At 25.0% G+C, this 27,005-nt stretch overlaps 1 protein-coding gene and 1 pseudogene across 2 annotated transcripts; both read right to left on the bottom strand.

The window, feature by feature from the left end:
• Window positions 1-7,779: 7,779 nt before the first annotated feature.
• On the bottom strand, window positions 7,780-19,698 carry LOC113551829 (exportin-4-like). Of its 2 annotated transcripts, XM_026954348.1 has the most exons (22): window positions 19,606-19,698; window positions 19,385-19,504; window positions 19,187-19,292; window positions 18,727-18,902; window positions 17,562-17,669; window positions 17,116-17,232; window positions 16,881-17,037; window positions 16,266-16,390; window positions 15,553-15,710; window positions 15,305-15,479; window positions 14,977-15,240; window positions 13,714-13,885; window positions 13,472-13,649; window positions 13,233-13,392; window positions 12,991-13,163; window positions 11,939-12,107; window positions 11,183-11,476; window positions 10,729-10,909; window positions 10,527-10,645; window positions 9,879-10,100; window positions 9,719-9,811; window positions 7,872-8,066 (listed from the first exon to the last, which is right to left on the bottom strand). In XM_026954348.1, the coding sequence occupies exons 2-22, from the start codon at window positions 19,439-19,441 to the stop codon at window positions 7,872-7,874; spliced, it is 3,399 nt and encodes a 1,132-aa protein (XP_026810149.1). In that variant the 5' UTR covers window positions 19,442-19,504; window positions 19,606-19,698. The 2 variants fall into 2 exon arrangements, with proteins under 2 accessions (XP_026810151.1, XP_026810149.1); XM_026954350.1 differs by lacking the exon at window positions 19,606-19,698 and having other exon boundaries at window positions 7,780-8,066; window positions 19,385-19,441.
• A 2,538-nt stretch (window positions 19,699-22,236) lies between these two features.
• On the bottom strand, window positions 22,237-24,624 carry LOC113550956 (annotated as a pseudogene).
• Window positions 24,625-27,005: the final 2,381 nt, after the last annotated feature.

Raw genomic sequence — 27,005 nt, forward strand, 5'->3', positions numbered from 1 at the left:
TTCGAGCGCACACCACGTGCGTCGTACTGACAATAAAGCGCCACGGCCGGAATCCTATACGAACGACCATCGTCTTCGTGTACTGACTCCGCGCGGCGGCGGCGGCTGTGGGTCCGCCTTTTTTCCGTTTTCGCGACCATCACGTCAACGTCAACGTCGACATCCCCTCCGCCACTGCCACGGCGGTTATTGTTCATTTTCCGTTTAAATAAATACATAATATTAAAAATAATAATAATATTATTATTATCATTATTTAATATTATGTTATTTTTTGACTACATATATGTGTTGCATAAGAACAACTGTCCTGCACATATACATGAAATGTACACTCGTATTATTATATCTCTGTTCGTGTGCAGGAGATGCGCAAGATTTGCGCTCACATACCCTTTGGACTGTGAAAAATACTTTTTTAGAGAAAATATTATGAAAAAAGTCCTAAAATAGCATCTTTTCGAAAATAAATAATACAATTTGTAATACAATCTATTTCCACGGCTTAATTGTGTCTCAAGAATCATAAATTATATTTTTTTTCAATTTACAACGTCTTTATAAAAAATTATTTTATATTTCAACATGAAAAAAATTTTTGAAAAACTTATTATTTTCATAGTAATAAAAAGCACTAATAATAAAAATGGTTGTCATAAATATTTTTAAAGCAATAATATGACTACTATAGGTATATTTTTAAAAGTATTATTTAAAAAATAATTATTTTTAAAATATTTTTTACGCGAAAATTTGGGTAGGTATAATTTAAGTGTTTGAATCAAATTTAAGAAAACATAAATATTTTTATTTGAATTGTTAATTTAATAAATTACCATCTTATTTATTAATACATTTTTTAATTTTTCTCTACACATGTTAAAAATATAACATGATGTAATAATAAAATACTTTTGAGAATTATTGACTTTTACCCATTACCTATGTAAACATTTAAAAGTAAAAGATATTATACTAAATTATTTTCTTCAGATTACATATTATCATATACGAGAATGAAAAAAATAAAGTATTTAAATTATGAACTAAGATAATACCTTAGTTCCTGATTCAAATGTAAAATACGATTTTCAATGTTGACTTCAGTATTATAGTATTTTGTTAGAAAACAGATACTGCATTTTTAAATTCTAATTTATTAAAGTCACAAATTAATGAGTAAGTAAGTATACTCGCAGTATACTTGTTAAAAATGTATTTATTATTATTATTATAAGTATAATATCATTTTATTTTTACTTTTTATTTTATAGTTACCGTAAATTGTGATATTATTCTGTTTCGTATTTGAAAGTCTATTATTGTAATTTTTCTTTTATATAGCGCATTATACGCACATACACAATTTATTAATATCCAAGTACAAGTATAGACAACAAACGTGTTTTTGAGTAAAACCAATACTGTATCACGGTGTCAGTAGTCGATGCTGTAAATAATTATTTTCATTTTCATATGCCCACCTGCTTCGTATACACGCATCAATGCATTATTGAATTTACCCGTATAATTTATTTATTTAAAAAAATAGGCACAAATTTAGTAGGTATGTCAATTTTAACTTTTTAATTTTTATGTTACAATGTTATTCGAGTTTAATATACATACGCTTGGGCGTGTCATGACATAAAGCTGTCAAACTTGACTGATCAAAATCTACTTATAATTTGTTGTAATTTCCGACGAGATTGCATTTTAATAGAATCCATACAAATATGCAATGTTATAAATTACTATTATAACTTTGTTGTTGATATGTTATAGACGGCCTGTAGGCTATAACAAGCATATACAGTACATCTATATACAAAATACCTACGTCAAAATCCTTTTATATTATATTGATATAAGGGTTGTATAATAAAACCGCGCTTTATAAAAGATATTCAATATTAGTTGCATGAATATCATATAATATTATTTTTCTTTTGGACATAACGATTAAATTGTAATAACATATAGACATAAAAGTTTATCTAATATAAATATAAATTACAATACATATGGAAAAGCGAAATGTTATTTTCATTTTTCTACGATATAATAATTGCATTATATTGACATGTCAAAATGCTAGAACAATATATTTTTTTTAATTGAATTGTTTCAAAATACAATGAGTTATAGCCTTTAACAATGCTAAAAGAAAAAATAACTACCAAGATTTTCCAAGGTTATCTTTACCTCTCTCCCTTATAATATCGCAGGGTAATTTCAACCTCCAGTAAGAAAGTCATTTATAAGTAACTACCTAAATTTACTAAGATAATATGAACTCAGGTAAGAATTTCCTAAGAATAATATATCATGATTGGTTATAATTTGACTAGAGTGTTTTATCCACCACCATATGTTCAACGGTGGTACAATATTCCTAGGATTGTATAAGGTTTAAAATTAAAACCACTATAAATTCAATTTTTTTTTTTTTAATCGTTTCGTTTATAAATATTTAAGACAATGGTGTAGAAATGTACTTGTATAAATAATTACTTTTTGAGTTATGCGCAAAAACTATGTAAAAACATAAAAATAGTGAACGCTTTCTCCTAAATACAATCACTCGAAGATTACCTGTACTATTTCGATGCCTAACTTATAAAATTAAGTTATCCATTGTTAATTTTTTTTTCGCTTTTCCTGTCATCTATTTAATACATTTTTCATGCAATGTTGGTTTTGAGGAGTAAAATGTTACTTATTTTAACTTCTTTGTACATTTTTTATCACAAATATTACATTTCAGTAACATTCTAAGCATACCTTAGAATAAAGCGTATAACATATATGTATGTATAAATATTATAAACCAAACTATACGTATCAAAAATGATAAATTTTTCCCCTGGGAGGTGGGAGTATAATTATCCTGATATTTTTATCAAGGGAAAGATAACCTAGGGATATTATTGTATCGAGGGTAAAAATGTAAAATATTCCGAGGAAATCTTAACTCCCCCCCCCCCGTAAAAATATCTTGGGAGTAATATTTGCCTGTTACAATAATGGTAGCCAATTCCCCATCCGGTTCTCGATGATTTTTATTCAACCCAAATTTGCTTTGACATTCGTAAGTACATAAATGCAACAAAATTTCGGTAAAACGAAAATTTTAAAATTAAAACCGTTCGTAGACAAGAATACGCAAATACTTATATAAACGATCGAGTGAGTACAAAATAGTATTCAGTTTTCAAAAATACAATTTTAAAGATTCATAAGTTATTCATATATTAAATCGTATTAATTATTGCTACCTCAATAAAACTTTTTTTTCATCAAAATTGAATAAATTGATGAAAGGTTTTAGAAATAGTTTTTAAATCATTAATTAGTTTAAAAAATGCTAATTTAAAAACACAGTATTCCAATCAATGGCGGATCTAGCATGTATTTATGGTCGGGGCACTTTATAGAAAACATTATATAATATAGATATAGCCCCCACCAAACAAAAACAATATGATAAAATTTATGTTTTTTAATATTATTTTTTTCCAACAGGGATGACACTTGCCCCAGTGACCTCTCTCTGGATCTGCCCTTGATTCAAATAAACAAATAATACGCGTGTCTAAATAATAATAATAAATGTTAAAAATATAAAATACGCGGTGGAATAACATGCAAAATGCAAATTGAAAGTGTATGTAATACTGATCAATGATCACACATACATATGAAGAGTATACGACAGCGACAGTCTAAGAGCGTTTTATGTTTTATTAAAGATATCATGTATAACAAAATATATAAATTATTATCACTTTACATAGGTATGCAATCGCTAACGTGCATACTACACACATAATAAATACTGTAGATACTGCGAAAAAACGTTGTACTCGTACGATATTGCTAATTACTATATGGCGTGGTAGAGCCTACAAAAATATAGTCAAAACTACCCTTAATATTGTAACACAGTCGAGTCGCAATAACTCGAAAAACTTGACAACTCGAATTTTTTTTTGTTTCTCTAGAAATATAAATTAATATAAATTCGAATTAGATATCTCAAATAATACATATCTCGAAGCGAATTTTTATCTTCCTTCAACTACGAGTTATCACGATTCGACTATATTATTATACATTATCGCATGGTGTAGCCGTGGTGTTTCGGATTGATCAATCCCCGTGAACTATGAAAATAATCCATAATATTAAATATATTTGTTCACGAAAATACAAAATAGTAAATACTTTGTAATGTAATAATTAAAAAATAATAATAATTTCTCAATTTTTGAAGTACAGACTGTGAATACTCAGCATACACGCACGCTATGCTACTGTGCCATAGTTAAGTATAATAATAACAATAATAATATCATTATTCGTTGACTACAAATACTAGATACACAGATAATCAATGATGCATGTATGTGTATAAATCGACTTTATATTATATAGGGCATATGTTCATTTTAGAACATATTATTCTTATTATAATACCTATGTAAGTACTTAGTACCTATGTCCTATATAATATATAATCAAATTTAATATATTATTTCTTTTTGACGTATACCTGAAGTCATTAAAACGTCTTCATTATTTCCAGGTGTTTTCGGAAAAAGTTCCTTGTATTTTAATTTCTAGAATATATCGCGCTCGTCTCCGATGTTTGAAATAATATCTTAAAATATACATAGGTTATAAATGTTCAGTTTTTTTTATCGATTCATCATTATTCATTAAAATTTATAATATTGTTTTGGGCCATATGACGTAGGTATTTATCATAAATAATTTATGAAGGGATCCAAATTCTTCCGAAGATAATTCAAGATACGTCAATATTTCAAATATGCTAGTCGGTGAGCTTATACTTCTACAAATATTGTTAAACACATATACCTATGAATAATGAATTATAATATTGTAAAATCGTAATTATCTATAGCGACGACAATAGGTATCTAAATTTCAGTGCCTTCGAACATTTTTGATTCTGCCCTTGAGTGTGTTACAAAATTCTTTGTACTTTGTGGGTATATATTATGTACAACTTTATATGCTATCCATTATTTAAAAGTTAAAACAAAAAAAAACAAATAGTGTATAGTAGGTACTAGGTAGGTATTTTATATACAACAGTGTTCTAACGTAGGTATTATTTATATTATATTATTATGATTTAATTAATACGCACCTTATATATATTACATAAATATTTGATGCTTATATATTATACATAATAATGCTATAAGTAATAGATCAACGAATATAGAATATGTATATCTATATGTATGTTTTTTTTTTTTTGATTAATGGATATCGATAAAATCAACTGTCATCTATCTCAAGCCGGTTTTGGTAGACCAGCTTTGTCGGTTTCAAACGTATATACCTACATTAAAAATTATTTTATTGTGTAGGTACCTATTTAGTATTTCCTATGTAGACACAAAACATCGTTTAAAATCGAGCTGAACTACACACGCCTACAACACCACAGAGCAATTAATATGTATTTAAACTAAATAATACTTACCAAAAACTGAATCACTGTAGATAAAATATATAAATTGTAACTTGTAACTACGACAACTATGTTACTATTACGTATAAAAGACTATTAAAAATCCATTGCACTGCGCTCATGTGACATAATAATTAATGCCCAGTGATCTATAGATAAAAATATTCGCAAATAAACACATTTCCGCGCATTTGGATATCAATCATTAATAATTATAGAATAGAAATAGTCTATTCTATAATCAATGGTACTACTATGGTATCGCAATGTAAAAACTTTTTAATTAAGTAAAAAAAAAAAATTTTGCTTCAATATCAATCATTATTTCCTTGAAAATCTTATTACGATTATCAAAATTTAAATGCTTAATACTAATTACTGTAGATATTAATTGTAATACTTTTTCAAACAAAAATCATAAAAATCCAATTAAAACCTTGAAAGGAAAAGAGCTATACATTGATGATACTTTACCTTTTTGAAAATTTAAATTTAAAAAAATACCTAACACAAATGTATATAATTAAGTTAAGTAGCTAGCAATTTGGGGGGCTTGAGTGTGTTTCATGTAAATTTAGATTTTAATAGTTATAAGTATCCATAACCATTAGAATTTTAGAAAACATGAAAAAAAAATAGGGGACTTCAGCACCCCCAGTTTTTTCATGAAAATTCGCCTTTGATAGTACCTACTTAATAACATACACATAAGCCGCATGAACTTGAAAGTAGATCGTTGATAAAACACCATTGGCCATTAGGTCTTCAAAACATTTTTTGATTATTACCCGATATTTATAAATACCATCAAAAAATTAAGAATTATAAATTTATAAATAATTATAAAATATTCTGTTTTCATCACTAAAAAGTAAAATTTCTAGTAACTAACTTGGGGTGCTAAAACTGTTGACAGTTTACCATATAAAAAAACAAGATGTGCTAAAAACCCTTTTTGCACATCCCCCCCCTAGTTGCACTATTAATGCAATGGTACATAAATGCTATGTACTGAGTCAAAATTCTTTTTTTTTGTAACTACTACTTCTATAAAAAAAAAAAAAAAAAACGTGTTCTTACTACTATACTAATCATTATTGGATTGTGTTGTATGCATGAAGTATTTCTTAATCACTCAATGTAATACTCTAGACATCTAGAATCTAATGGTTGTATTTATAGACATGGTTATTAGCCACTAAATATTGTTTATATATACTACTATAGCACAAATCTAATCTATTCACAACTAACATATTAAATATAACTATAAAATGTAGAAGTATGAATGTAAATAGACTAATGCCCTAAACCAAACAAAATATAATTGCACACCAAGGAACATGAATGGGTGTGGACAGACTATATCAGTGTTTCCCAACCTATGGGTTGCGACTTATAACTCATAGTGTTTGTAAACTAATTAGGTAACTATATTAATAAAAATATATGTAAAAAAACCTAGACAATTTTTTTTTTTTAGTGGAGGTCGCATACCCAACAAACAGTAAATTTGTGGGTCAGCACTCAGTATTACAAAAAGGTTGAGAAATTCTAGTCTATATGATACTATTTGTCTATACCAGGGGTGGCAAACCTATGGCACGCGTGCCAAAGGTGGCACGCTGACCAAATTTCAATGACATGTGAAAAAATTTAAACTATTAAAAATATTGCTATTTATTATGTTTTGATTATAACTGTTATAAGAAATTCAAAGAAACAAATTATATACATTTTCAAAATTATTACAAAAAAAAGGTGTGCTTACTTAATAAAATAATATATGATACATCAGTAATTTTATTTTTAAACTTAAAAAATTCAATTTCTTTTGGGCACGTGAAAAATTTTCAAAACTTTAATTGGGAAAATTTGGCATTTGACCCCATAAAGGTTCACCACCCCTGGTCTATACACTAATCAATCAGATAATAATTTAACAAAATTCACAAAAAAAAAATATTTGATATAAAGTAAAAGTTATATTGTTTATCAAAAAAAAAAAAAAAATTGTTATACTAGTAAAAAACTATTAAAAAATAAGAATCTTATTTTAATATTAACATTATGAACAAATATGTTAGTAAAAAAAATTAATTAATAAGATTTATTTTTGTTTATGCTTTTTATAAAACAATAACAATATTAACAGTGTTATAGCATAACCAATTATAAAAATATGTTTTAAAATTAAAATACAAACAAAATCATTTGTTAAAATGTGTTATTATAGGAATAACAACTTTTAATTTATTTCACATATTTTACAATATAATTCAGTTTTTAAGTTTCATTTTAAAAATATCCTTAAAATATTAAAACAAACTAATATACATTTTTATTTATTTCTCTATTTGTATTATTTAATAAATAGGAACCCTCGTATATTTGTTGTGAAACTATCAAAATTATTTTTAAAACGACATTTCATTGCATGTGTACCATTGAAGTCAATCCCGGCTGTTAACAAGGTAAAAGCATTATGTAATCTATCTATGACCGATGCATCAGCTTGATCATTGATCAGTTGCATTGATATTTGTTGAAATTCCTCCTGAAAATGAAGAACAAAAATAATGATAAAATAAAAATTCTAATTTTAATGGAAGTTTATGAAAAGAGAAAATATCAAATAACTAAGACGCCCACCAAGAGATACACGAGAGCTCTTAAAAATATTCAAAAGAGGAACTAGACGTTGATAGAAATGTTCTTCTTCCTGTAATGCAGGATTTGAGGTATGATAAGACAAGAGTTACCTACATGCTTTACTTAATTTCATTCATACATTGATATTATAATTTATAATCTGTATATATATTTTTAAACATTAAAACAATTATCATATTTCTCTTATATTTTTTAGAAAATTTAAAACATTTTATTGAAAATTAAAATACTTTTGAAAGTAATAATAAAATATTACATATTTCAAAAACAATCTAGGTAAAGTTTGCCAAAAATTTTACTAGTTACATTGCTTCTAAACTGGTGTCGATTTTATTTTTTTAAAGAGCACTTTTTCAATTAGAAAAAACAATTAAATAATAGATCAGCAGTTCCCAAACATTGTAAAAATAATATATTCTTTGCCTCACTATGATAAAATTCTAAATGCATTAAACTTGTTTCTACCTTTTCTGCCTTTCTACTGTTAACTCAACTCTCAATCTTCCACAAATAAAGAGGTTAGAGAACATAACACCGCGATTAATCCACACAAAATGACCAAAGACAAAACAAATTGAAACAAAAATGTTAAAATTGTATTATTATATAAATTGTATGTACTATATATTAATAATTATTAAATAGTATTAATAGCAAACAAATTAACAAACAAATAATATGATAGGTATTAATCAGCCAATATTTATAATTAACATATAAACCACATACCACATTATCGATTAAATCAATTTGTGGAATCGTGATAATTTATTATAAATGTAATACAATAATGTAATAAATACTCTGTCCAACAAGATAGTAGTGGCCCAATAAAAATTGATTCTTCTGTGCATCTCCATGAACATTCTAGTAAGGTTAGGTCTTAGGTTGGCAGGGTATCAACTGGAGATACACAAAATTAATTTGTTCTCCCACTGGACAGAGTATAATAATTTATAATGTTATAGCCAATAGATAATTCTTTTGATAATGAAGAATAATTGAAAACTTAACGCACTATATCCCACTTTGTGGCTCATTTTAAGAGGTTTTTGTACCCACAAGTTTAGTCTCTGACTTACTAACGCATACGAAATACACGTTTAATAATTCCAATATTGTGTGTATAGCTTAAATTTTAGAGTAAAATGTTATATTATCAAACTTTAAGATGATAGCATTATTTCTGTTCTCTCATTAAATTTTTACGGTATTTTAATTAGGTATTAAAACAAGTTATGAGTGTATAAAGTATTAATATTTAAAAATGTTTATAATTTAATTAAAAATAAAAATTGTAAAAAAAAATTAATGAGAAAACATGAATAATGTTCTTAACTTTGAATTTAATAGTAGGTCAACTGATACCAACATTTAAGATAGACATACAAAATTGAAACTGCTGGACATACATAGATATTATATTATGCATAAGTAGGACGGAGAAAATACTCGCAGGTATAACATCTTCTTATTAAGAAGCCTAATCAATAAGAAATGTTTATTTAAATCATAAAAAGTAATAAGTATTCTTACCGGATAACAACATATTAATGTATATAGTGCATGACCAGTACTTGAGAGTGCATCAGAATTTATTTGACAGGATAATATAAGTTTCATCAAAAACTATAAAATGAATCATTGATGAAATATAATAAAATAAAGGTTATACACAGAAGACATTATATCTTACTTTTAAAAATGGCTTCAACAGATTATATGCTTCATGCATTGCACAGTTTTCATGTCTATATAAAAACGAAGCAGCTGATTGTAAAAAATCTGTGCACATTGGAGTAATTTCATGGCCAAACATAGTCAAACCTAATTCAATTGTAGTCAAGACTCCTTTAAAAATATTAACATTTTCAATACATAATTTCAATGGAACCATTTCACACATATATCCAGCATACTAAAAGTTAAATATACAATTGTTACTATTTATTAATTTATTATTATATATACTTAATTATATAATACATTATAGTAGTTTCTCAAGTATTTAAACAATAGTAGAATACAAAATTGAGATATAAGTATATATATTATCTTTATTGTTTATGTTTTAAAATTTTAATTTGACAAATTAAGTTACATTTTGAATAATTATAAAAACATGATTTATTTCAGTTAAATTTCATAATAGAATTACCAACTTAAACCTTCATTATTTTTATGTTGGAGAATAGTTAAAATGTGTAAACTAAGTATATAAAATTAAACTATTCGGTAAAAAAAAATGGTATTTAATTAACATCAAACAAAAATCTAACCTAACATTGCAGTTTAATTTTCACACTGTTAAGAACATTTAAAATTTAAAAAAAAAGTTACTTACTTTATAGTATTGTAAGCAAAGTGCAGGAAATTTCAAGAGATCTATGGTCATCAATGGTAAAATTACTTGAAGCCCATAAACACAAACATCCCCAGCTGTTTTTCCAGTAGTAGTTTTTCCTATTTTTACATTCAAGTATGATTATGAATCAGTTAAAATATTAAATTAAAATAATTAAATAATGTTTATTATTGTATATTACCATCAGAGCTAAGATCTAAAACCTCTTTCGACATAACATGGGTTAGAAGTTCTAAAAATACATAAAGATCTTGATAACATTGATCTTCAGCATCAGAATCTAAAGAAACGCGATTAATGTTGTAGCGAGCATACATATCCACCATTTGATAACAAGACATGTAAAACTTATCACTTTCTTCCTATAGAAAACAAAAATTTAATTCAATTATAATATATTATACATTATACATATTTAAAATATTGTTAGTTATGTTTGTTTATTATTCTGAACAATTATTTTTAAAAATCAAAAACTTGATCTAAGCTAATCATAATTATTAACCTTTCAATTTAATTTGTACAAATATACTATTTTTAATTTTAAGTTAATTAATTTAAAAAAAATTATAAATATATATATAATTAAAGTTGCTTTAAAATATTAAATACAATTATATTCATTTTATTCTTACCACTCTAAGAAAACACAACATTTTCTTGGAAAATTCAACAAAAAGTTGAATGATTAGGTGAACAATAATTTGATAATTATGATATACTCCAATTAAAGCTGAAAACTCATTTAGAATTGGATGTAAAACAGCAAAAATAGTTGGTGTGGTATTAATAACTGCTCCACTGGCCATACCAATACATTTATGCAATATATCCATAATTTCTAATCTTACAGCATCATTATCATAAGTTTTTCTAAAATTGTCATTACTTAATATCCTCCTAAATTTTTCTAATGTTGGAGTTATCACCTAGTTAAAAGAAAACCTTATTATTGTATTGTATAATATTAGTATCAATGTAATCTAAAACATAATTGACAAAATACCATGATCAACATTTATAACCCACTAACCCTTTCCTTCCAAAAAATAATGTCCATTTAAAAATGTACTAAACATAAAATATCTAAATTAAAATTCTCAAAATATAGTCTAATCATAACTGAATAAGAGCCAACCTTAAAAATATTCAATATCTTTCCTAAAAGTCCGATGAACAAAAATAACTAAATTTATCATTTTTATATTGTATAGAAAATTATCTAATTTCTAATGTTTGCTTATTATTATTTATCTTTACTTATTTATATTTAATAATAAATTGATATGTTAAACAACTCTATATATAATCCAGATTTCAAAAAAAAAATAGTGTTTGAACTCTATAATTTTTTTTAGTAGACCGTTTTACTTAAAATAAAATCTACTTACACGAGTACAATAATCTTTTTGTTTATCATTTGCAATAAAGGCATCTGCAGCTAAAGAAAATGCTTTATACAATCCTTCTTTTACTTCTGGAACTAATTGATCTTCGCGCATGTGATCTTGCAGTTCAAATAATTTCCAAAACCCTTCACAATTGATAACAATTTCAGCTCTATAAATTTTTTAAGAATTGTTATTTTTTTTTTTTTTTTTATTGAAATAAAATTTCACCAATTTATTAAATGTTGCCAAAAAAAATTTATTATAGTAAATTTAAAATATTTAAAATATCTAACTATTATTTCAACTGGCTAATATAACAGTCAAATAAATAACATTTTTATGCTTAACGGGCCACACCACACCAACATTTGTTCTCTCAATATATTACACATAAAATAGGAAGCAAGATATTCTGTATTTCTACAATTACGCACCTATTTCAGGCGTGCCCAACACACGGCCCGCGGAAGTATTCCAACCAGCCCAAGAATATTTTATAAAAATTAGAAATTTGTCTAGGACTATTTAAACCTAGGTGTAAAAAAAATAAAAATTATAATTTATAAAGAATTTTATTTTAATATACTAAAAAATTTCCTACAAATTTAATTTTAATATAAAAAATGTATTGGATTCTAGAATATTTATAGAAACATATTAGCGTGAAATTTGCGCTTGTTTTTCTTTACGGCCCACAGTATAAATATAAATTTCAAGTGTGATCCGCAAGTTGAAAAAGGTTGGGCACGCCTAATATATTTTATAAAAAAAGAATATTTCCTGTACATTCAGATAGATTTTTTATAAATATAAGCATGTTTTAATTTAAAATTATTTTGATTATTTTTAACCATTATAACTTATTCAAAAATGTATTTTTAAATAGATATTAATATCTATATGTATTTGCTAAGGTTGTATAATTTATTAATTTATTCCAATCATAATTAATATAATGAATAATTCAATATTTTATTGTTAATTAAAATGTTGTTCATATTAGCCATAGGCATGTATGACAAATTAAAACAATTACAAACTATAAGACATACTTGTGTCTAATATCTACCATAGATATTAATAATCCAACTGTATCTCCAATAAGACTCACATCAACATACAGAGGTGATTTGATATTATGTTCAACTTTATTTAGCAAGTAATTTAAAACCCAATTAGCAGCTTCTGTATGTTGACCAAATACTTGCAATAATGTCATACTAAGCTAAAAATTATATTTTATTATTAAAATAAAACAAAATATAATATATATTAATAATTAATTATAGTTTACATCATTGTAGTAAGTCTCATTTGGCATCAAGTATGCTTGAGAAAATTCACGCAAGAACCATACTATAGTACCACTTAACAATGGACTACAAAGACTTTCCATTTTAGCTTCTATTAACTTTTTTTCTAATTCACATAAATGAAATGCAATAGAAACTAACCTAAAAAAACATATATGCATACATTTTTTAAATTATTTTTATGATAAAATAACAAAACAAATTATGTTAATTAATTTACTTGATAACATCATCTACAGCTTCTGCTGAACCAGGTACATCCATAACTAACATTTGGTTAGTAAGAAATTTCATTGTTAAATCTAAATTAACATTTTTACTCTGCTCAATACTATGATGCATTATTTCTGAAGGAATCATGCTAGGTTCACCTTCACTATCCACTGTGAGTATATGTCCTAAAAAAATCATTTAAAATAATTTATGAATTGACTACAGAAATCAAACTTATTAAAAAATCACCAGCAATAAGAAACATCCAATGAATATCTTCATTAACAGCGTCAATTTTCTGTTGAAAAGACTCTGGCCACTGACAACTTCCACTACTGTGCACATGTTCAATTATTGTTCTCATTTCTTTTATTTGGCCTTCAATTAAAGTAACTAGTAACGATAAAGAATGTTCTGGAATCTAAAATAAAATATTTAGAATATGAAAAAATTACAATTACATTTACATTAATCTACATAATCTATTTAAATATGAAAATAAGAATCTTTGATGCCAATGATCTTGGGAACCACTAATGTAATCGTCGTTATATGTTTTTTTTGTAAATGAGTATTATCGTAAAGAAAGTTTTAAGTCTATTTCTAACTTTTTAGACGATGCTCTCCTTGCCACAAATATGTTTCATTAGCATGTAAATCTGAGCAACAAATTTTTATTTTGCATTTTTTGGTGTTTATTACTTTTTAAGTAATTTTTTGACATTTTTAGTCATTTTTACTGATTTCACATTAGTTCACTTCTTATCATCATCCCAATAACTTACTTAGAACTTTTAAATTACCAGACTAAGATTAGTACCTACACGATTTTATCTCACTGATTATAGTTGTCGTTGTCACGTTGCAGTGAATATTATTATACCTAAATTTTATTATTTTTTTGTAATATTATTGAATTGCCGAAAATTTTTTACTTAGTTTTCAAGGGTGTTTTTTGTAATTTTTAAGTCATATTTTGAGTAATTTGTAAGCTTTGATAAATGTATATAGAATTTTATAGTAAAATAGAATACAATTTAAAACAAAATATTTTTAATTATTTAAAACAAATATTTGTAATTTTTTTAGGTCATTTTTAAATGTTTTTAAGGTCATCAACTTCCGAGCACTATTCATTATTATTACTAAAAATTAGTATTTAAGTTGATATATGTAAAATTTATATATTGGAAATATCATCTATACACTAAATCAGAAAACAAAAAATATTGTTTATTTACTCGCGTTATGCTAGATGTTAGCATTAGGTAGTCAATACAATTTAACACAAATGCATTTTGTGTAGGCAATAAAGTGTAGAGGGATATTTACATTATTAAAATACATTTTCAAGTATTATTTAATAACAAATTATTTGCCACAATCAACCCCTAAAAGACCCCATAAATGATACTGTTTATATATTATTTATTAAGTTAATATACTGAAGATTTACCAGATTTTACTAATACCATTAATTTGTTGAATACTTCTAAAATACTGCATACTTACAAGTCTTCCAAATATTCCTATATATTGGAGTTGTTCTTTGTTAACAACTCGATCATCCTCTTCATTTTCATTAAACTCATTGTCAGGAGTTTTTGTACCATTTGGTGGTGAAATATGACATTTTATGTATGTGTTTAAAATTTGTATGGATGCACTTTTACATAATTGTTCTGGAAAAGACTGGTTACTATTTGCAATAATAGACACCCAGGGACGTAAAATATTATTAAATGCTTCAAAAAACATTTGATCATCTTGAGATAACTAGAAGACAGTATAATAATAATAATAATAAATTTGTTTATCATTATAAAATTATAAAAATTACATTTTCTTCAGTAGCAGCTCCTTCAGCAAACTGACATGTAAGATGAGTTGTATTTTCCAAAAAACTTTTTACTAGATCTGGAGGAAATTGAATAAATCCTGATGGAGTATATCCACTTATTATTCTTTTTATAATGGTAGAAATTCCTATTGATTCACGATCTAAAATTTTAACTCTGAAATTAAAGTAATATATCAGATCAATGTAAAAAAAAAAACAAAAATGAAAACACATAAATATTCACTTACGTAGATACTAGTTTGATAAAATTTTCTAAATAATTTGTCATATATTTCATTCGTACATTTGTATCAGTCCATATATTACCATTAATTGAAGATAATTGTACAAGACAATTCAAACAATGGTGTGAAAATTGAGGGTTATCTCTGACCATCCAATAAATCTGATATTATAAATAATTAATTAACATAAAAAAAGTTATAAAGTAATTGTAGGTATTATATAATAAAAATAGCATAAAAAAAAAAACTAACAAAATTAATTAATCAAATAAATATCTAACTAATCGACTTTGTCAATATTTTTAATTTTAATTTAGATATTTTATGATAATTTTTAATTATACATCAAAAATTGATAAAAACAAGTTAATACAGTAGAACCTCATTAATCCGGACAGCTGATAAAAGCTGTTTTCATATTTATTTTATTATAAAATACAAGTTATAACAAGTTTCACAAATTTTCTGCATGTCATCGCGATAAAATACCAATTAAATTTTGCCATTAGCGTTTTCCTTTATTTTCCTAATACTATGTATTTATCTAGTATATTATAAATTATAATACATATTCTTAAATCTATAATACCTACACGGTTTTTTTTTTTGTTATTTTGTTTAATCCAGACTTTCCTTAAAATGGATAACCATAGTTACATTTATCAGCTATTTTTGTTACACTTATATAATTATTAATTAATAACCATATTACTTACATGAAAATATAAATCAACAGTACTAGGATTTGTTATGATATCTTTCCAATCTGATCCAAGCTTTAAAATAGGGCTATTTTCAGAATTGTATATTCCCTCAAACATTCCAATCAAATATTTGGGCAGTATTTTTTAATTAAGGAAAATTATAAATATTTATTTTAATAATCAGAGTATACTATCAATTTAGAAAAATTTTAAATTTTAAAAATGTTTTTTTAGAATTATATTCTACTATACCAAATTACAAATTATACATACTATGTACTATGTAGTACATACCTATGAAATTAAAATGAACAATTATCTTTAGCAAACACAATAATAATATTTACCAAGAACAAGATTTAAAATAAATTTCACATTTGTTCAAATTAACTTCTTTTGATAATGACGGTTTATAAAGTTTTTCTTGTGGCTTTGAAAAAATTAATTATGACTAATTATACACTAACAAATACAATTTATGTTCAAATAATTTGAAATAATCCAAATCAAATTAAGATTTGAGAATTAAGATCATATTACTTTGAGGTGTGGAAATAAAAAAAAAATGTATATAATTAAAAACCAAAATACTTAGGCTATGTAATAGGCTGATTGTAAAAAGGATATTATTAGAAGAAATGAATCCCCATACTAAAACAGATTCACAAATATTCAGTAAATGCTTAAGAACGGTCAAAATATCAGGTGATAATGGCTGAGGAAGATTTTGTATTTCATGCAAGGCACGAGTACTGAATATAAAAATACGTCTTAAATCTCTAGCCTATAACATAAATATAAATGAATTAAACAATTTAACAAGTTAAACAAATAATCAATTTAATAAATAGTTAACTTTTACCTCAAATTCTTTTTTTGCAGAATAATGGGATTCCCAAGTTAAACCCACGTCAGTAGATTTAACTGTGGTAGAATATTCTTGCATTAATGCCAAAATTATAGAGCATCCCAAAATTTGCTATAAATGAAATATAAATAAATACATGAATAAACATACTTACAATGTGTTCAACAATAAAGGTAATACAAAATACATCATACCAGTGGCGTAATTGTGGGGGAGCAAGGGGGGCACTTGATTATAAAAAATTATAAAAATATCGCTGATTTTTTTTTTTTTTGTATTTTTATACATAGCTCAAAATATTTTTTAAATAACTAGTCAGAAGTCAAAAAAAGTAAAAATAATATGAGTTATAATATTATTTACTTACATAATTACTATAATACATTTGTTTTTTAAAGATATAATAGATACATAATAGGTTTAAAAAACTTAAAATTTACCTTTTTTAGATCACCATTGAAAATTAACTTTTCCACTTCATCTAAAATATTACTTCTTTCTTGACCACCGTCTTCAACACTTCCTCTTTTAATCATAATTGCAATCACCTATTAAATGTAAAAGAAACTACTTAAGTATATTATTAAACCTGCCAAATGTTTAATAAGTACAATCTAGCACTTACACTTGTTCTTCAAATTGTAATTTTATACATTATTATATACCAGCACTGAGAGGACATTCCTACATTTATTATCTACATCTAACAAATGTACAACATAGCTAATTTATATTAAATATTTATTTTTATCAAGACCAATTTTGAATTTTATATTGTTAGTTTTAGTATTAAAGTGAATTATCATATTATCAAACTTAAAAGTAAGAACATTATCTGTGTTTTTAAGCCATTTTCTTACAATGTTTAAATTTTAATAAGAGTTATAAACATATAAAATACTACTATTTAAAAATGTTCATAATTCTGTTTAAAAAAAAAAAAATGATGTACAACACAAATTATATTTTTACCTTAGGTTTGATAATAAGCTTATTAAAATAACTCCAATATTGAAATTAAAAATACAAAATTTTCCATGTTGCACGTTTATAAGATGGAAATAATATAAGCGGTTATGACACCAAATTTTTGAGAATTTCTTGTTTTCTCCTTTTTTATCACTGTAACTTAGGTTCTAGTTTTTTGAGCAGCAATGACTTTATAAAATATATAAGAACCCACATATAGAAATTGCTTTAATTTAAATTAACAACACAGAGGCATGTAATGGACTAATAATGCAAATTTATATGATATGCACAAACATTATTTAAAATATGTAATTGATATATTCTATTTAATTATTTATTTCAATTTGGAAATATTATCAAAATAAATGCTAAATATAATATGCAGTGGTAATATTTGAAAAAAAAACTAACTTGTGATAAAAACTTTTTTTCCAAAAATATTAGATAAATAAAGTATAAATACTATGTTTTCTTGCTCATTAAACTTTAACTAATTCTTTCCTCAAAAAACACTCATAATTAATTTCAATCTTATTTGTTACTAGATGAATATATAATAACATAAAATAAAATATGGAAAAACAAATGATATAATAATCATATGATTATATATATTTACATTATATTCATTACCTGTAGAATTCGTTCTCTAACAAATGGAGCCATGTTACCATCACGCATAATGAATTGGAATAAATATTGTCTAAGTTCATTCTTTTGATCTTGAGATAACAAAATCCAATCTCGTATGAGTGCATCTCTTAATGTTCCAGCAGTCTCAAATAAAACAAAATCTACTTTACTACAATCTACAAATATATATAAATAATTAATATTATCAAAACATTATAATATAGTAAGTATAAAAGATCTAAAAAAATGTGATCTCATAAAACATTTAAAATTAATTAAATTTTAAGTCAAATAACAATTTATTTATAAGGAATTGCAGGATCTCAATTATTTGTAATATTAATATGTAGTATTAATAACTATATTTTAACAATATTTATTGAACAAGGTAATTTATCCATGGGAATTATGCAATACTTATGAATTTATATTGGATCAATTAATATAAACACAAATTTACCGAGAATATATCGACATATTGAATAAGGCATGTTAGTCTTGCGGAAACTCATAAATACTGCTTCAGCAGCACTACGCTGGTCATTAGTCACGAGTGAAGGCGACGCCTATAAATACAATGAAATATATATACATATATTTTTTTTTTAAACTAACTTTAAACAGACTAAATATTTTATTATATAAAAGCATAGCTCACAAGCATTATTCTGCCAGCGTCTTCAAGTTCTTGCAATATTTGTTGCACCTGCTCCATTTTCGTTTTTAATTTACCAAGCAGAAAATTAACACGTATCCCATTAATTCAATATGATTGATCCTAAGTTACAGAAAACAATAATGAATAAAATGATCGTTGTTCAGAGAGCTTTACTTTTCGGTAATAATTCCACACTTTTTCAAATAAATAACTGTTATCACCTTATCAGAACAACAGAATTGTCAACTTTTCAGCGTATCACAAATTCGCAAATTTCAATCGTCGAATCTGTGAAAAAAAATATTGGTTTAAAACATAGACACTGTATAAGGTCTACGGTTCAAAAAATATAAAAAAATATGCAGAATACCAACGTTATAAAAATAAAAATTCCGGAGCTATTTATGGTAAACTGTAAAACAGTCAACAGTCAGTAGTTCAGTACTTTATTCTGTGTCAGTACTCAGTAGAGTAATCTATATTCTATAATTCGTAAGCCAATATATATTTTTAAATGAATTTTGGCAATATCTTCAATCTTGTACAGCCCTTTCTCAGCCGAGATGTCTAATGTCTGTTAATAATTCCGAAGTCAGAAATACATATAATTTTTGAAAAAATAATTATATCTATACCTATATGTGTACATCAGTATGTGATATGTGATCAGTAAATATAATATTGGTTTGAAGACTAGTAAGACCACCTTTTAGATCTTCATCGAAACGATAAATGTATTGATTTCACAATGTATATACTGTTATTTAAAATTTTTTTTTTTATGTTATTTTCATTTAAAGCATTAAAAATACTTTTCAGCGTTGAGGGTGGTTTCTCCACGACTGATAATTTAATATTTAAATCCACGCCTGTATCAATTAAAAAAAATGTATTTTTTTTACCATTAATATAGAATTTACTTTCATATCACCCATGTTTTTATTTCCGCTATAATATAAATGAATCTTCATTGTTTCTAACTTCTTTTTTCATCATTATATTTGAAGTATTTTTTAGGTTTTTATAATTTTTTTACTCAAATGACCAAAACCTTCATGATTAAAACTTAGGTTTTGAAAATGTATTTGGGTAATGGCGTAATTTGGTTTTAACTTCTTTAACGCTTGTTCTTCCTCCAAAGGTACTTTTATAATTTATTTAATTATTTTAAATTAGTTAATTGTATTACTCTTAACACTACCGTTTTAATTTTAAAATATAAAATAATTTCAACATTTTTAGTTTTGTGTATCCTATAGTATCACATAGTTAGCATTGAATAATTATTGCTTCTTTTTTAAAATATATTATTTATACCTATTATAATTATTTAAACCGCATACATCACATTATTACTTGTATATTTATAATTATTTCATTTTTGTTTTCTCGAAATAATTAGCGATTTTTCAATAATATATAAAGGTTCTTTAATTTTATTATTATTTTATTTTCTTGAGCAGTTCAATTATTAATTAGATTTTACTAATTTTTCATTGTATCGCTTCTAAATTCTGTAGAGGTTTAAGCTATTTTACTCATAATCATTTTTTTTTTTTTTTTTTTATTTTAATTCATTTACATTTCTGTTACCTATAATACCTATGTATCTATCAATATTTGATCTACAACCTTTCATGATATTACGAACGATTTTTTCCCGATATTTTGTTTACTATTCTTCTACACTAAGATTCTATAAGATCATAACATTTATTACATTTTATTGTGTGTTCGTGAAGTTAGCCCTTAAGAGGATGTAGTTCACGCATGTGTTGCCTCCGTCTTACACCACAACATACCAAATTTTCGTTCACCAGTTTCAATATTGTACTGTTAGTTTTGATATTAGAGTGAACTGGCCTATTATAAAATTTAAAAGTAGACTATTATCCAGGGCACTACGTAACCTTTTATTAATATTATTATTTTTAAGTAAGTTATGATTATCTTAAAATGTGCAGTTTTAAAAAGATGCAGGCATACTACGTCCTCTTAACCTATGTATATGTTTAAATATTTTGAAAATTAAGCTCAGTGTTAGCAAGTAGTATGCAAGAACTGACTAGATAAAGAAAATGCAGGTTCCTACTTACAAATTTCATGAAAGCCTTCTTCGGTGTTAACCCAGAAACTCCAAACCTGCTTAAAATAATTTTCTATAGTTAATAAGAGTTTGCAATTTCATTCTTAAAATTTCCAAGTTAGTTCTTCCGTCAAGACGTGCTTTAAAATTGATGTACCCAGCTTTATATATTTATTATCTTTAATACAGAAAATTAGATAACTAAAAAATATTAGTTAGAAAATTTATTTAAATACTTAAAATGTTTTAAAAACATATCTGTTGAATAATTTAAAACGAATGAAAAATAAAGGTTACTACTTGAAAAATAAAAATTTATATTGTCACAGGTTAATGATTTAAAACATCTAAAAAGATAGGGTAAATTATTTTACTATTATACATTACTAATGTCTAGTATTGCAGGTTAATTCATTTTTGTCGAAAATATCGCATTTAAAAATATTATAGTATGTATGAAATGTGATAATGTATTTAAAAAGTTTCATGTACCCACTGAAAAAAATGTATATTAGTTTAAAATTTTTAAATTACAACAAAATAACTGATATTATTATTATTAGTTTTTAATATATAATTTTGTCCCATCATAAATAGTTCATACTGCAATAAAAACATCTAAACAATATATAAACAAACTTCTTTTTTACAGACAATTTCATTTCAACTTAGGACAAAATTACATACATTACACACAGTATTCATGAAACTTTGTACAAAATCTTGGTTATTAATCATTATTAAAAATAATTTGAATGTACCGTAAAATGGGGTGACTTATTGCAACAATTTTTTAATGTTATCAAACTTTAAACTTAATTTAAAAATCAGACATTCCTATGTCGTCGTTCAATAGTAAATTTCTCTGAACAACCACTTTCTTCTTCTTTAATCTGAACAAGTGGATTGACCTTAACATTTGTTTGTAATTCTGTTAGGTCCTCTTGGTTAATTTTGCCTTTTCTATTTAATTTTCTTTGTGTGAAATCATTTCTCTTTCTTCAGAATGAACTTCTTTGTTAATAACATTCTCAAGATATTCTACACCCTTAATATTGTCATTAGCTTCTTCAAAATCCATTTTCTCATCGATAATTGTATGTTTAATATTAATTTCAATACGTTCTTCAGCCTGACATTCATCATTTATTAGGTTGTTCATTTTTACACTAGTATCATTTTCAGATGGTTCAGTCTTAATATCTACATTAGATGGTTCACAGTCTTCATCACTAGATTCTGAATCATCTGAAACAGATTGGCTTAAGTTCAAATTATTGGATTCAGATGCTACTGACTGCAATTGTCCCAGAAAATTGCTACGTTGGTTTAATAAAAAATGCAGTTCATCATTTTCTTCAGACATTTAAGCATTTTTTTTTCTTTTTGCTGTGTTTTAAAATTTTAAATCTAAAACAAAACAAATAGCCATTATTTAATATCTATATATTTGGTACAAACATTCAACATACCTCATTGTTTACTTTTTTGATTTTATTTTTTATAATTTGTTGATAATCTTTACGGCAACTTCCCAATAAATGAGTCAAATGTTTTTTTTTCTTGAGCTAATGCATTATCACACTTGACTAATTCTTCTATTTTCTTCATCATTTTCCTAAGGTAATATGTTTACATATGATAAATACCTCATCAGCTATAGAAGGAAGTGTCGGTACCAATTTAGAATTACGACCAATGAGCAATGAGTCCCAATTTATTCAATTGTTTCTTGACACTTTGTTCTGCATAAAATTCTTTACAAACATTGCTCATTTCTTGTGGTTTTTCGTCATCTTAAAATTAATTAAAAAAATTATTATAAATTATTTTTATGAGTGAGTATTTATGTAAATAATTCACCTTCATATTCTGCAAACATATCTTCAGAATACTCTTTAGACAAATTTGAATGATCCAAAAGAGCTGTGATAACTCTTTGATAAACTGATGTGTAAACATTGCCATCATGTCTATAATAATTAAATAATATTATTTTATGAGTGTATGTGAGAAAACTATAATTTGATATAAAAGATTTTTAAAATAACAATTCATAAATAAAAGAGAATAAAAAAGTTTTATTGCTTTTAATTTAATTTTATTTTATACATTAACTAATGTTAGTGTAAAAGAAGAAAATAGCTAACTTGATTTTATACACATTACATTTAAAATTTTGTGATTAAGCATTAATTAAGTTAATACTATAATACTAACTTGATAACTTTTAAGTATAATTATTTAAACACTTTTGTTATATAACAGAGATAATTTTGGACTTAAATTTCGACTGTAAGAATATAAATTTTAAAACTTGAAATAATTTTTATTTATTTTTGCTATATTTAGTAAATTGAAATACTTATCAAGATTTGATTTACAAAGTTATAATTACTAATATATTAAAATTAGTGCCTTAATGACTTAGCACTATTGGTGAGCGTTAAAAAAACATAATATTTAATAATATATCGTAGTTTTCTATAAACAATAATCGTTGCAGTTTGGAATTTGAATACAATACTCTTATGTACAATAAATAATATTTTTCATATATTTATTTAAATAATTTTGTACAAAATGTAAGCTTCTATATTCTTTATACATACTTACAATTAAACATTTAAAATTCAACTTACATAGCAACATTAGCTTCTTCCACTAATTCTACAACATCAAGGGGTATACGTTCAGCAAATTTAAGTTTTTTAGACGGACGTAGAGAACATTATGACTGGTGTTTTTGCATTTCTAGCTCTTCTCTAGCCCAATTCTTTGCATGGTGTTCACCCAAGGGTGGTATTTCACACAATTTTTTACTAGGGCTATACAATTTAACTAGGTCATCTAACCACTGAAAAGTTACATTCAAATTAAATAATTAAAAAAAAAAAAATTGTTAGTATATTCTTACTTTGAGAACTTCTTTTTTTACATGCGCTATATATGGTTCAACCAGTAATCAAAATTTATTTGCTGATTCAGTTTTGCTTTGTTCCTAAAATAAATTGATTAAAATTAAATAACTATTTAAATAAAAATAATCTAATAATATAATATACATAATAAATAAGTATCCATGTGGTTGTTATATATGCAATAAAACCTCTCCACAACGAAACCTCCACAAACGGAAACAGACAATTATCATGTCCCTATTAAGAGGACGTTGTACCCCCATGTGTTGTCTCTGTCTTACTAATGTAAATCATACCAAATTTTTGTTCAGTAAAACACATTTTGTGATGTTAGCTTTAATATTATTGTCAATTTACCTATTATCAAACTTAAAGGTAATAATGTTATCTAGAGCCTCTCATATGCTTTTATTGGTATTTTAATTTTTAAGCGGGTTACGAGCATATAAAAGTTTTAATTTTACATAACCATAACTCACTTAAAAATTAAGATATTAATAAAAGCCTAAGAAATGCCCTAGATAATATTTTTACCTTTAAATTTGATAATAGGTAAATTTACTCTTTTATTTTAAGTTTATTAGTGAATTGTTGTAGTTAACACAATGAAAAAGGTTTTGGTAAAAATCTGAAGTTAAAAAGATGATTATTCAAGGAGATAATGAGAGTTGATGAATAACCGCGTGATGTCATAGAGCCGACGACTGAGCAGCCGTTTATGTTTTATGTAAAAGTAGTTTGATTTATACAATGATTTTAATAACTTAAAATGATTAGTATTTCAGAATTTTATAATCCTAAGTATATTTATGTGCTTAAGACGATGGTGTGATTTAAAATCAAATATTCCTTGTTGTTGCATACATATTATAAATTATAATTTAGTAAAATTATTGAGTTTGCGACTCGTGTTGTATTGCCGCACAAACCAAATTTTACAAAATTGACTATTATAGTTTTGTCTACTATAAAAGAAACTAGAAAGTATTTATTTCAAAATTATAATCACACCAGTGTCATAAACACGAAAAAAATATTTAAGGTTACATAAAAATAAATTTAAAAATATTATATTTAAAGATTGAAATCGCTGTGTTAATCTACACTTTTTCACGTAAAACATACGCCACTGTTCCGACTTCAGCTTTATGACGTCACACACATATTTTCAAACGCCTGTATCTCATTGAATAATTAGTGTTTAAGTCAGGCGCGGATACAAGGGGGGCATGGGAGCGATGCATCCCCCCAAATCACGAAAAAAATCAATTTACTTCATTAATATGTCAAACGATGAAAAAAATTAAATTTTTTTATAGTTTAGGATCTTATATTTAGTTTTTATTTACATTAAATAGTAATAAATACATTGTTTAGCGGATAGTTTTATTTATAATTCTGTAATTTCCAATTGTGCCGACTGACGACGCTACGGATGCCGAAGTATCAGAATTTTTTTTTTCATAATCCTAAGTATGTGCTTAATAAAATGGTGTGATTTAAAATTAAATATATCTTGTTGTTGAATACATATTATAAATTATAATTTAGTAAAATTATTGAGTTCTCGACTCGTATACAATACGTATGTATTGCCGGGCAAACCAATTTTTTTCATCATTATTTTACGCCTGTATCTCTTTGAATAATTAGTGATTAAGTGTGAGACCCACACCATATTATAAATAATAGATGTATTTTATTCAACTTTTTTCACATAGTGGTACTGGTACATATTGTAATAATAATTTATTAATGCAGAGATAGTTGTATAAATAACATTTACAATGAAAATCTCTTCAAACAAACATTGAATATTTCGAATCAATAAATAAAAGTTTAACAAATGTCAAATATTTTTTATAAACAAAAAGAAAATAAGATTTTACTTTATAATTATTGTTGGCTTATTAATATTCAATAGATTTTAAATATTTTTTACTAATTGTTCTTAAATAAACTATAAAGAGTGTTCTTTTCAATGCACCTACCTAGTTTTTTTGTATTAATTTTTAGTTGTAAGTTAATTCCATTAAAATTTAAAGAAAAATTTATAGTAATAGCATTGATTATGTATATAATAAAATTAAAATAATAATTATATGATAATAAATATATATATTGTATATATAATCGATAGTAATAATTATAATATAACAATAGAATTATTGTACAATATATAATGGCCGAATGCCCCCCTCCGTCTAATAATTACTCTGGATCCGCGCCTAGAATTATTAAGTATATATTATACAATAATGATATTATATTAAATCATTATATTGATGAAGAATTAAATTGTTGAGTTTTGCAAGAAAATTTTTTTTTTGTAATAACTATAGTATATTATAATATAATGGCCTGCTGGAAATTTTTTTGGCCTTTGTTATTAGCATAACCTTTTAAAAAGTTAAAATGACGTCCCTCAATAACAGGATAAAATAATAACTCAACCCTATTGATTTTTATACAAAGCCTTATCACCAATAAAACTTTGTTCAAATTAATCTTGAAGGTTTTTTAATTTTAGAATTTAAAATGCTCTATTATTAGAATTCAGCATGATTCCATGTTCTTTTTTCGTAGGATTTTTTATTTTCAGGACTTAAAAAAA

Source organism: Rhopalosiphum maidis, chromosome 2, assembly GCF_003676215.2.
Source record: "Rhopalosiphum maidis isolate BTI-1 chromosome 2, ASM367621v3, whole genome shotgun sequence".
In the NCBI taxonomy this organism is placed as follows: domain Eukaryota; kingdom Metazoa; phylum Arthropoda; class Insecta; order Hemiptera; family Aphididae; genus Rhopalosiphum; species Rhopalosiphum maidis.